Consider the following 11,415-nt stretch of genomic DNA (forward strand, 5'->3'; position numbering starts at 1 on the left):
ACCAAATGAGAACAAGCAAAGGCTATTTAATCAGAGCTTGTTACAGTAAAGAACACTGTCACTTGTGTTCTGGCACAGATTTAAGGCCTCGAAGGAATGGGAAATTTTATAGTGGACAACAGGGAAGTCTTTGGATTTGCCTTGATTGGCATGGGGAAGCTGTCGGTGGGCTCACTAGAAGCAGGGCATCCTGTGTGATTGGTTAGGGGGGCATATTTGGCTTTTCTGGTTCACGCTAAGTTGAAAATTGGAACAAAATATAGGGAATCAGTCAGTTATCAATAAAATCCTGGCCACGAAGGGGCCAATTGCTACAGGGGTTACTGTTTGGCTTCCTGGCTCGTTGCTGCATAGCAGTCTGACTTCATACAAATCCAACTTATAGATAGCAGACTGGCTTCCTGGGCTGGGCACTGCGGGCAATGAGCTGGTTTCCGGGGCTGCAGATTGTAGATCAGAATTCTATTTTTATATATGGTCTAGCCACTGACCATATTCAATCTCTCAGCAGAAACTGAGACCCAAAAGGACAGAGTAACCAGAACTGATAGGTCAACATGAGGTTGGGCACATTTGTCTTGTGACCTCCAAAGGCACTTACGCTCTGCTTGTTGAGAAGACAAGGTTTAGACTATGGGAAAATGATGTCATTTCCCATGATGCTCAACAAATAATGCTCAACATAGATGTCATAGAGAGTAGTTGCACCAGGAAATTAGAGTTAGCACTACAGCTTGGAAGGAAGGCTCATCACCTTCTTCTCAAGGCAGAACCACCCCTATAGCCAGAGCTTCTGTTGATCAAGAACTGTCTATATTCTGGACGTTCTGTCCAGCTGGTGAGGTAAAGTGGTTGGATGCATGGTTCTCCAGTCTGCCTACTGTGTTCATATTTTACCTCAACCATTGTAAGCTGCATGAACCTAAACAAGATGCTTCGCCTTTCTGCTCTTCAGCTTCATCATATGTAAAATGGGGAATAATCAACTATCTCATCATGCTTTTATGCAAATTAAATGAGTGGGTACTTATAACACAGAGCAATAGCTAATATATAATAAGTGCTTGTTCAAGTTAGCTATGACAATCCTGTTCAGTGTTTACATCAACCCAGTGTAGTAAGTAGTATAACCTGCATTTTGCAGATGAAGAAGCTAAGGATAGTTACGTCACTTGCCCAAGATAGTGATTGTCAAAGTCAGGATTTTTATTCATGTCTCAATGAAGTCATCACACATTTTTCCTTCCTACCGTATCTCTGAACACAAGATTCCATTGTTAGAAATGCAAAAGGTAGAGTAGAAAGCATATAGGGCTGTGGTATCAGGGTGCCCACCTTCAACTCTTGCTTCTGCCCCCTTACACAAATTACTTGCCATCTCTGAACACTTTGTCCCTTGCAAATTGGTAATAAAACTAGTTATTACAGGGTTGTCTTGAGGATTGAATAATATAATATATGTGAAGTTCTCAATACAGTGCCTGACACATGATGAGTATTTAATAAATGACAATAATCATTTTAATAATTGGAGTTGGAAGTAACAACCATAAACCATTCTTTAGAGTCTGTCCCTTACCGGCCCCACCTTTATGAAGTTTTTCCTTTGCCCATAACCTGACTTGACTTCTCCACTTCTGAATTCCCTGTTGTTGGTACAATGATATGACAGGTCAAGCAATGACTTGGAGGAAGAGATGGGTCCTGCTGGGGAGAGGAATCAATAGGCAAAGAGGTAACAAGTCATTGCTAACACAGTAATGTGTAGTCCCAAAAGGCCCAGGCTTCTCATGGCTCAGATTTCCAGAAGAGTCAGAAATGTTTCCCAGGAAACAAATGGATGAATTTTATCCTTAGCTGTGGGATCAACCTGTAACACATCCTTCTGGAATACTCATACCCTTCAAAGATAAAACCAGCCTCCTCATTGCTATCCAATGTCTTTTGGAGGTAGTTGTTCCAATTTTAACACTGAGTTAATTAAGATTGGCTCCTCAACTATTCCCTGAGAGTTGAAGCTAAGTTGTTTTTCAGACTGGTCAAAGAAAACCATGAGACATGTAGCTGGAAAATATGATAGAAGATAGGTGGCAAATATTTGATAGTAAATGAGTGATAATTATGTGGAACATGAAAGCAGAATATGTCTTATTTTCAAAGGAGAATAAAAAGCCATGTCTTCCATCAACCTGAAAGGTAGGCATTATCATCCTGTCTTCCAGAGGAAGAACCCAAATTTCAAAAAGGTTAATTTTACAGCCCAAATCACTCAGGTAATGAGGGTTGAGTCATGATTTAGATCCAAGGAAAAAGATCTGGGAGAAATATATCTAAATATTTAAGAGTGGATAATAAGTGATCTAAATTTTCTTCTTTATGTTCCTTTGTGTTTTTCAAATTTTCTCTGTTGGGTAATTGTTACTTGTATAATGAAAAAAGAAATTAATAAAGTCATTTAAACTTCATCAAGGCCCAAACTGAGGACTGAGAACAGAAACCAGAGGCAGTGAGGGGAGCCAGCTTTGGGAGTCAGGGCTTCAGCATTAGTCTGCTGTTCACGAAGTTGGGAAAACTAAACTGCTAAGTGGGGGGGGGGTTGGGGGGTTAGGTCAGAGTGCAGTGGGGAGGAAGGAGGCAAAGAGCCCATGCCAGAAGAGCTCAGGGAAGCTCAACATGAAACGGGCCTGAAGAGAGAACACCGGCTTAATAGACGGTCACAAAGACTGGATCCAGAAACAACCTAGACCCTGGAGCTGGCCAGAATAGAAAGTAGAAAAGCCCAACGTAGGCAAGGCCCGGAAACTACACTTTGCATCTGCGTATTTTTAACCTTTATAATAGAGTTTTCTGTCTGTTGTAATTCATGTTGCAATCAAGACTCTGATTACAAAAGTGAGAAAGAACAAGAGGTCAAGAAGGACAGTGCTCAAAGCCAACAAGGATAAAGCAGGGATGACTGAAGCTCTTCACTTGGTCACAGTCCCTTTATGTGGACAGAGGGGCAGAGTCGTGGGGTAGAGATGTGGGTCAACTAAGACACAGAATTGGGAATGCGTTCAGTAAGAGAGAAAAGAGGTTCTCATTGGCATCGTTCTTCCCCAGAGAAGCCAGAAGTCCCTAGGTAATATGAGATTCAAGGTCTCGCCACCATTGTTTTTGTTCCTGAAGCATTTTCTTTTTCTTTTTCTTTTTCTTTTTTTATTTATTTATGATAGTCATACAGAGAGAGAGAGAGAGAGAGGCAGAGACACAGGCAGAGGGAGAAGTAGGCTCCATGCACCGGGAGCCCGACGTGAGATTCGATCCTGGGTCTCCAGGATCATGCCCCGGGCCAAAGGCAGGCGCCAAACTGCTGCGCCACCCAGGGATCCCCTGAAGCATTTTCAAACTCCAAGAAGATATAATGCAAAGAAAATTTTATTTGTAGAAATACATTTTGACCATACAGACTCCATAATAGTACAGGGTTGGGCAGTTGAGTGGGGGTGGTCAGTAATTATAAAATAAGTCTCCAATTTTCACATCAGAACTTTTTCCAGAACCCACACTTAATAGCCATTAGTTCTCTTTTAAATATCTCATAGAATCTTGGCAGTCGGTAAACAAGTCCTTAATCTAATAAAATAAATAACAACCCTAGCCACCTCTCTGGAATTTAGAGGCTTTGTTTACGAAAACCTGTAGTCAGGTTATAAATACAATCCTTGAAATTTTTTTTATAAGTCTTATCTTCACATACAAAAAATAAATAAGTTAAATAGAAAAAAATAAATAAATATATTAACCAATAAATACACCCAATAGTAGAAAAGATATTATTAAAATCTTATAAAGCCATGGGGTAAATTAAGAGTGGGAACACATGAGGATAGCCACAATAAGGAAGCAAATAATAAATAAATAAATAAACAACACACGGTGACCCAGCACTAAATTATGTAGCAGTGAGTTGGTAGTTTGCGATCCTGCTTCTGCCAGTACCAAGGACTGGGACTCTTGGCCAGCACTACTGCCAGTAGGGTCATCATTCTCTTCCCCTATTCCATCTCCTCCATCCATTGCAGGAGAATGTCCAGCTCTCCCAAAGCCTTCACCACTGCTGCTTGAGGTGTAAGCTGAAAGACACATGCTTCTGTGGTGAGCCTCTCCTAAAAAGACAACATATGCTCCTAGGTTCATCCTCTCCTTTCATTGGTAGGTCTGCAGGGGATTGTAAGCACAATATTCTTTTCAAGATGGAGAGCCCGAAAGCAGTTATGGAATCTCAAGATCCCCAAGAGTCAGGGAGCTCCTGGAGTCCATTACATAGAAAAAAGTGAAGCTTGGGGGGAGAATTCATACTACAACTCAAGCCTTTTGAATCACAGAGATAGAGTAATTAGGCTGTTGTTGTTGTTAAAGGTGTGTGTGTGTGTGTGTGTGTGTGAATGTGTGTGTGTGTGTGTGTGTGTGTAGGGGTTACCTACTGTGCAACTTTAATTGAACAAATATTTATTGTGTTAAGCATTGGGCTGCTTAGGGATTCAGAGATGAGCGGCACAATCCCTACCTACCTCCCTCAGTCTAGTGAGGGAGGCAGAAGCAGACAAGTAAAATGTAGTGTGGTGGACAGAGGATGGAGTCCCCATGGGATGACAGGAGAGGCACCTCGCTTTGAGAGATGCAGTCAGCCTAGAGGTGATGCCAAGGATGAGTCTTAAAGGATGAATAGGGGGGATCCCTGGGTGGCGCAGCGGTTTGGCGCCTGCCTTTGGCCCAGGGCGCGATCCTGGAGACCCGGGATCGAATCCCACATCAGGCTCCCGGTGCATGGAGCCTGCTTCTCCCTCCGCCTGTGTCTCTGCCTCTCTCTCTCTCTCTGTGACTATCATAAATAAATAAAAAATTAAAAAAAAAAAATTTAAAGGATGAATAGGGATTAGTCAGTGAGCAGAGGACTCCAGGCCTTCCTGGCAGATGTGCTGAGGCACTGAAATGAGAAACAGCATGTGTGAGACCTGTGTGAGACTGTGACTGAGTGCTTTTGAGGGCATGTGTAAGTAGGTGAATTTTGAAAAACTATTGCCTCTTGTTTGTACAGCTGGAAGATCCAGAGGTCTCAAGTGCCTTGATGGAATTAGGGCCTTTCCCTCTTGAACCCCAGAGTGTGTTCCAGGGACAGCAACACTTCTGGAGACTGGATGCATGTCCTCTGGGCTAAAGCAGAGGGGTGGTCCACATGACCTCAGAGGGCTACTGGGGACTACAGGGTTTCTACCAGTGTGAATATCCATCCCACCCATCTGTGATCTCAGTTCTAAAAAACGCACCCATCCCAACCAAGGCCCAAATTGCTATACCTCTTCGAAGTGACTCAGAATCTGGCTGTATTTCTCCGTTGCTTCCTCTCCACAAGAGCATGTCATATGTGCATGCTGAAAAGAATGCCGCAGAATAATAGATTTTTTATTAAAGATTCTGATTTTCTGCCCTTGCCACTGTCATAAAGTAAGGAGAACTCTACTCTTTCATCTGCATTCTTGTACATACTCTATTCCTATAGAAAAGTCTTTTCAGAGCTCATCATTTGAGATTATAAAAATAATGATCAACCAGAAGAGGAGGCCAGCTTCATAGGCTCAAATATGGGGCTCTTTGTTGGGTCCCCAGGTCCTATTCAGACCTTATCTTGATATCGAGTCCAATGGCTTACTGCGAGGCTACCTGGACACAGGATACACTAATATGTGGTAGGATCCTTCACCTCCAGAAAAGTGTAATTTCATGCATAAAGATAATTATCATGAACATCAAATAGCATTTTGTAGTTATGTAGATTTTTTTTTTTTTGCATGGAGCGTGTACCCAAAACTCAGTAAAACTGAATTCTTATTAGCTAGTCATGCACTACAAGACAGATTATGAGAACTTTTGGACTCAGCTTTTTTATCCATCAAATGGAGGCAAGAAAGAGCTTGGTTGCTAAGTCATTGAAGTTATGTGCAGTAATGGATGCTTTTCCCTTCACTCACACAGAGCCGGAGGTCCTTCTTGATGGTAAGAAAAGAGTTGGCAAGACTGCTGGTCTTCCGGAGGATATGGTGGTCAGGAGTCTGATAGTTTTTGAATACCCTGTCCAGGTAGAGTCTCAGTACGTGGCGAAGGAGGCAGCACTGATCTGCAGGCTGCAAAGAAGACTACTATGTTGGTTGGGGGAAGGTGTCCCGGGACAAGACCCAGGGTGATGGAGATGCCTCCAAACCATATATCCTCCCAGAACTTTTGGGACCAAACACATACCTTTGTGTCTTGCAAAGACTCAGACTTCCTCAAGATTCTGATATCAATGACTTCATCTTTGGCTTGCTAAATGGAAGAAGGCAAGGCAACAAAGGACAGGTCAGTGACTGCTGCCAGGTCTTAGACATCAAGACCTTTCCTCTTTTCCCTGCCACATGGCCCAGTGGACAGTGTCCCTTTCCAAAACACTCTTAAATTATGAACTACAACTACTTCTTGGGGACACATCCTCCCCGATCAGGAGTCCCCAGCCTATCTCTTTTTGTGATCACACTGCCAGGCTGCCAGAGGACCGAGAAAGATAAGGAGAGAAGGAGAGAGACAGCCACAGGGGCAGGGAGGGGTTGCCTCCCTCACTCACCACACTGTCCCGTATCTCAGAAAATCCATTTCGCATTTCCTGAAGGTTTGTGGTGATCACACAGCTTCCCAAATGGAGTGTCTTCAGCCCAGCAGAAGGTGTCCAGAAGAGATAAAATGCAGCAGAGAGAAGGCAGATGGGAAGACCAGAGGCTTTCATCTTGTGCCAGAATCTGAAGACCAAAGGAGCTAGGAATTCAAAGGAAAAAGATGACTTACTGATTTTCCCAACATCGTGTCTTAAGAAGCCAATCCAGTCACCAGGGACATGCCTTCCGCAGGTGTCCCCTGGTGAAGCTCCATAGCTCTGTCTGGCTTTGGACAGTCTGGCCCATTCATCTAACTTACTAAGAGAAGCTGCTGAGCCTCCTGAGAGAAAAGACGGGTGTTTGTTCAGGGTCTGGGTGTGAGTTGGTGCTACAGGTCCTGACTCCTTTATTCTGTCCCCAACCCAGCTCCATCGTCATTGCCCAGCAGGTAAGCCCTGGAGCAGCAGCCACTTGCTGTGAGTAGAGAGAGGATTACATTTCAGGGAAAATGTTAAAACTTGTTTTGGCGAATTGACGTATACAGTCTTCCCTTCCAGAATGCCAGTGTAGCTCGCTCTTCTGGTCCCCTTAGGCCTGCAGGGGAACTGCAGGAAAACAAAATCTCACAGGAGCTGCTGATGAGCCACCAAAAACACTTGGATAAAATTGTCTGTGGATTTTATGGCCACCCCCAGGGCAGAAGAGCTTAGCTGTTTGGTATTTGTCTGGAATTGGGTTGGTTATTTGGGGATAATAGATTTATTTCAGTCCCAAAGGCAAATAGAAAATCAATGATTTCATAATAATTCTCCTGCCAGGGAAAGTCAAGATCTGATGGGCAATTAGCCCAGTTACACCTAACACTTCTCCCTCCTGAGGTGTCTGAGCTCCACAGCACCCTCTACAGGGAGACCATGGTCAGACATCTGAGAGGAATGACCAGGATGCTCTCTCCGGGCTCTGCCCAGGCTCCCCCAAAGAGGAGAAGAAAGGCAGGAAGGGAACTCATTTCTTCTCGAGATAGGCTGCTCCAAATGGTGAAAAGTAACAAGGCAGGAAACCACAAATGTTGGAGATGATGTGGAGAAAGGGGAACCCTCTTGCACTGTTGGTGGGAATGTGAACTGGTGCAGCCACTCTGGAGAACTGCGTGGAGGTTCCTCAAAGAGTTAAAAATAGACCTGCCCTACGACCCAGCAATTGCTCTGCTGGGGATTTACCCCAAAGATACAGATGCAGTGAAACGCCGGGACACCTGCACCCCAATGTTCACAGCAGCAACGTCCACAATAGTCAAACTGTGGGAGAAGCCTCAGTGCCCATCAACAGAAGACTGGATCAAGAAGCTGTGGTCTATATATACAATGGGATATTCCTCAGCCATAAGAAAGGACAAATACCCACCATTTGCTTCAACGTGGATGGAACTGGAGGGTGTTACGCTGAGTGAAGTTAGTCAATCGGACAATGACAATCATTATATGGTTTCACTCATAGGTGGAATATAAGAAACAGTGAAAGGGATTATAGGGGAAAGGAGAGAAAGTGAGTGGGAAAAATTAGAGAGAGCAACAAAACATGAGAGACTCCTAACTCTGGGAAACGAACAAGGAATAGTGGAAGGGGAAGTGGGCGGGGGGATAGAGTAAGTGGGTGATGGGCACTGAGGGGGGCACCTGATGGGATGAGCACTGGGTGTTATACTATATGTTGGCAAATCAGACTCCAATTAAAAAAAAAATATATATATATATAAAGAGATAGGCTGCTCCGGAGGAGGGCATTTTATAGTGTCTGCTAAGTTTTAAAATAAATTATAATGGGCTGGGATTAGGGTGAGGGAAGGGAAGCACTCATCCCAAGCACAAAATTGATGGGGGCACCCGAAGTCGCAAAAATCAAGATAAATAATATTTTAATGCAACATCAGAATTAATTTAAAAAAAATCCATAACGAACAACATATCAGCATTGTAAATAAAGACGGAATCTGACAGGGCCATGCTGAGGCATACTCGCTATATGTTCCCATTGAAGTAGGTTGTCCCAGTTTGCTCAGGACTGAGGAGGGTCCTGGGACATAAGACTTTCAGTTCTAAAGCTGGAGAAGTCACAGGTAAACCTGAATGCTTTGGTCACCCTATATCTATGTGACCCTGGACAGGTAAACGCGCCTCTTTGAGTTTTGCTTTTTTAGCCCCCAAAATGGTGCTAATAACATTACCCCAGAAACTTGGTTTTAGATTTAAAGAAAATGATGCATGATTTATACATCTAAAATATACAGATAATATACATCTAAAATAAATCAGAGTGACCAATTCATTTTTAAGAGAATGATGTTAGTTGCCTTGAGTGTAGGGGATGTATAGTAAATATCGTTTAAATCCAAAATTCGATTAGCATTTTTTTGAGCACCATCTTAAATACTGTGCTAGGTACTGGTGTGAGAAGATAAACATGACAATTCTCCACCTTAGGACATTTTGTTCTTTTGCAAAGTGCTCCTTTAGATGTAGCCCTGAACACACCTGGGTAAGTGATTGGGAGAACTAGCCCGATACCCAGAGCTGTGTGAATAGTGTTGAGAAAGGGAGTTCTCTTACCCGAGTTCAGGAAAGGCTGCTGCTTCTGGTCTCCTGCTGCTTCTGGTCTCAAACCAGAAGCTTCCAGTGATTTATATATGTCACATAAAGGAAGTGAGCTCCTGCAGGTGAGTTCTGAAACTCCCCTGGAATTTCTCTGGTGGCATTGCACTTCCTCCCATCCTCAGGCAGATTAATTGCAGGCTGTTACCTCAACACCTTCCTCCTAAAGAAGGCTTCTTGGGAGACTCCTGGTTAGAGTTTTTAGGTAATGATGGTGCCTCTTTCTCCCCAGCTCCCTTCCAGAAGGAAAATGGTAATCAAAGCAAGAAAGATTACTGAATTACAGCAGAGAATTCTAAGAGGTGCTTTTGTCCCTCCCTTTTGACTTTTGTTTTTTGAGATTTTATTTTTAAGTAATCTGGACACCCATTGTGGTGCTGGAACTCACAGCCCCGAGATTAAGAGTTGAACGAACTACCAACTGAGCCAGCCAGGCTCCCCACCCCCTCCTTTAAATCCAGTTCTCCTTAATCAGGTTTCTCCCCAGCCCAGATACTGGGCTAGCTCCTTCTGTTTCTCCTTTGCATTTGTTATTTCCATGATTTCTCTCCAACAATGACCACCCTTCATTCCCTTCACTCGTTATTAAAGAATGGACCCCAATTCTTTATTTTTGAACTATTTAGGGTCACATCAATCCATCCCTTTTCTGACTTCTACTTGCAGGTTTTTCTTTGGCAGGTGAAAGAGTCTAATGTTGCCATCTGTTTCATAAACCTTAGCCTTTTCTCCCTAATGACACTGAAAGATTTTCTCAGACAGGGATTAATCCATCAAGCAGAACAACACTTCCAGGTAAGATTAAATCAAAGCACCTAGGATTAACTATACACGATGATTTGAAAACTATCAAGTTGATAGAGATTATAAGATACCCTTTTTCAGCTCATTTCTTAATAACTAAGACTCTGGGGTCCTATATTTGAGCCATGGTTTATAGGATGACTTTCCCCATTATTTCATTTTTCTGGATTTCAGTTACATATCTGTAAAATAAGAGCAATAGAATAGGTAATGTATAAGATCTTTTCCAATTCTTCTTCTCTTTTTAAAGATTTTATTTATGAGAGACACACGGAGAGAGAGAGGCAGAGACACAGGCAGAGGGAGAAGCAGGCTCCATGCAGGGACCCCGATGAGGAACTCGATCCTGGGACTCGATCCTGGTACTGGATCCTGAGACTCCAGGATCATACCCTGGGGCCAAAGGCAGGTGCTAAACCTGATGAGCCACCCAGGGATCCCTTCCAATTCTGATATTCAATTTCACTATGATTCTTTGCTGTTCTACCTTTTGGGTCAGAACATTCTTTTTAATGTCTTTTAGTGTCTTCCTAAAGTTCCTTGAAAATGAAGGCTATAACTTTTCATTGTAACGCTTGATAAGTGTTGAAAATATGTGTGAATATCTAATCTAAATACCTCTTGAGCTCATGCTTGCTTGTTCATCATTGTTGCTAAGTAAATCATCTCTCATGATCATCCACAACCTTGATTAAAATAATGAGAAACATGGTTTGACACGAATACTTGAAGTCAAAACCTTCAGAAAATATAAGCTGTTCTCATGGTAATCATTTCCTTTCCTTTAAGCAAGAAGAACCCAATTATTTTATTTGAAGTTACCTGTACAATCAACTTAACTTATTCATGTGCAATTCTGATTCTACTTTAATAATTGAGTCTCTCCTTTCCCTACATTGAAGTACTTTTTTTCTCTTAAAATTCACCGAATAGATCCCATTCCACTCTGTACACCAATTTGACTCTCCTTCTCTATAAAACTGTCTCTGCCTCACGCTAACCTCTCTCTCTCTCTCTCTCTCTCTCTCTCTCTCTCCACCCCCATTCCCCAGGACAAAATTGGTCCCTTTCACCTGTGGGCCTTCACTCTGTCTTGCATATACTTCTTTTGTACTTATCACAGTTAACTGCAGGGTTTTTGTTGTTGTTGTTGTTGTTCCATATCTAGATCTCTCACTACCCTGACAGCTCTATGTTCATCTTTGAGGTCCCAACACTCAATGGCTCCTGGTAGATGCTCAGTTAATACCTGATAACTATTGAATGAACATACTGATTTAAAATCACGTCTTCTT

At 42.8% G+C, this 11,415-nt stretch overlaps 1 protein-coding gene across 2 annotated transcripts; it reads right to left on the minus strand.

Moving 5' to 3' along the window:
- Positions 1-4,037: 4,037 nt before the first annotated feature.
- On the minus strand, positions 4,038-6,799 carry IL20 (interleukin 20). Of its 2 annotated transcripts, XM_041725989.1 has the most exons (5): positions 6,641-6,799; positions 6,280-6,345; positions 6,012-6,164; positions 5,340-5,414; positions 4,038-4,115 (listed from the first exon to the last, which is right to left on the minus strand). In XM_041725989.1, the coding sequence occupies exons 1-5, from the start codon at positions 6,797-6,799 to the stop codon at positions 4,038-4,040; spliced, it is 531 nt and encodes a 176-aa protein (XP_041581923.1). The 2 variants fall into 2 exon arrangements, with proteins under 2 accessions (XP_041581923.1, XP_041582001.1); XM_041726067.1 differs by lacking the exon at positions 5,340-5,414.
- Positions 6,800-11,415: the final 4,616 nt, after the last annotated feature.

Source organism: Vulpes lagopus, chromosome 1, assembly GCF_018345385.1.
Source record: "Vulpes lagopus strain Blue_001 chromosome 1, ASM1834538v1, whole genome shotgun sequence".
NCBI classification, from domain to species: domain Eukaryota; kingdom Metazoa; phylum Chordata; class Mammalia; order Carnivora; family Canidae; genus Vulpes; species Vulpes lagopus.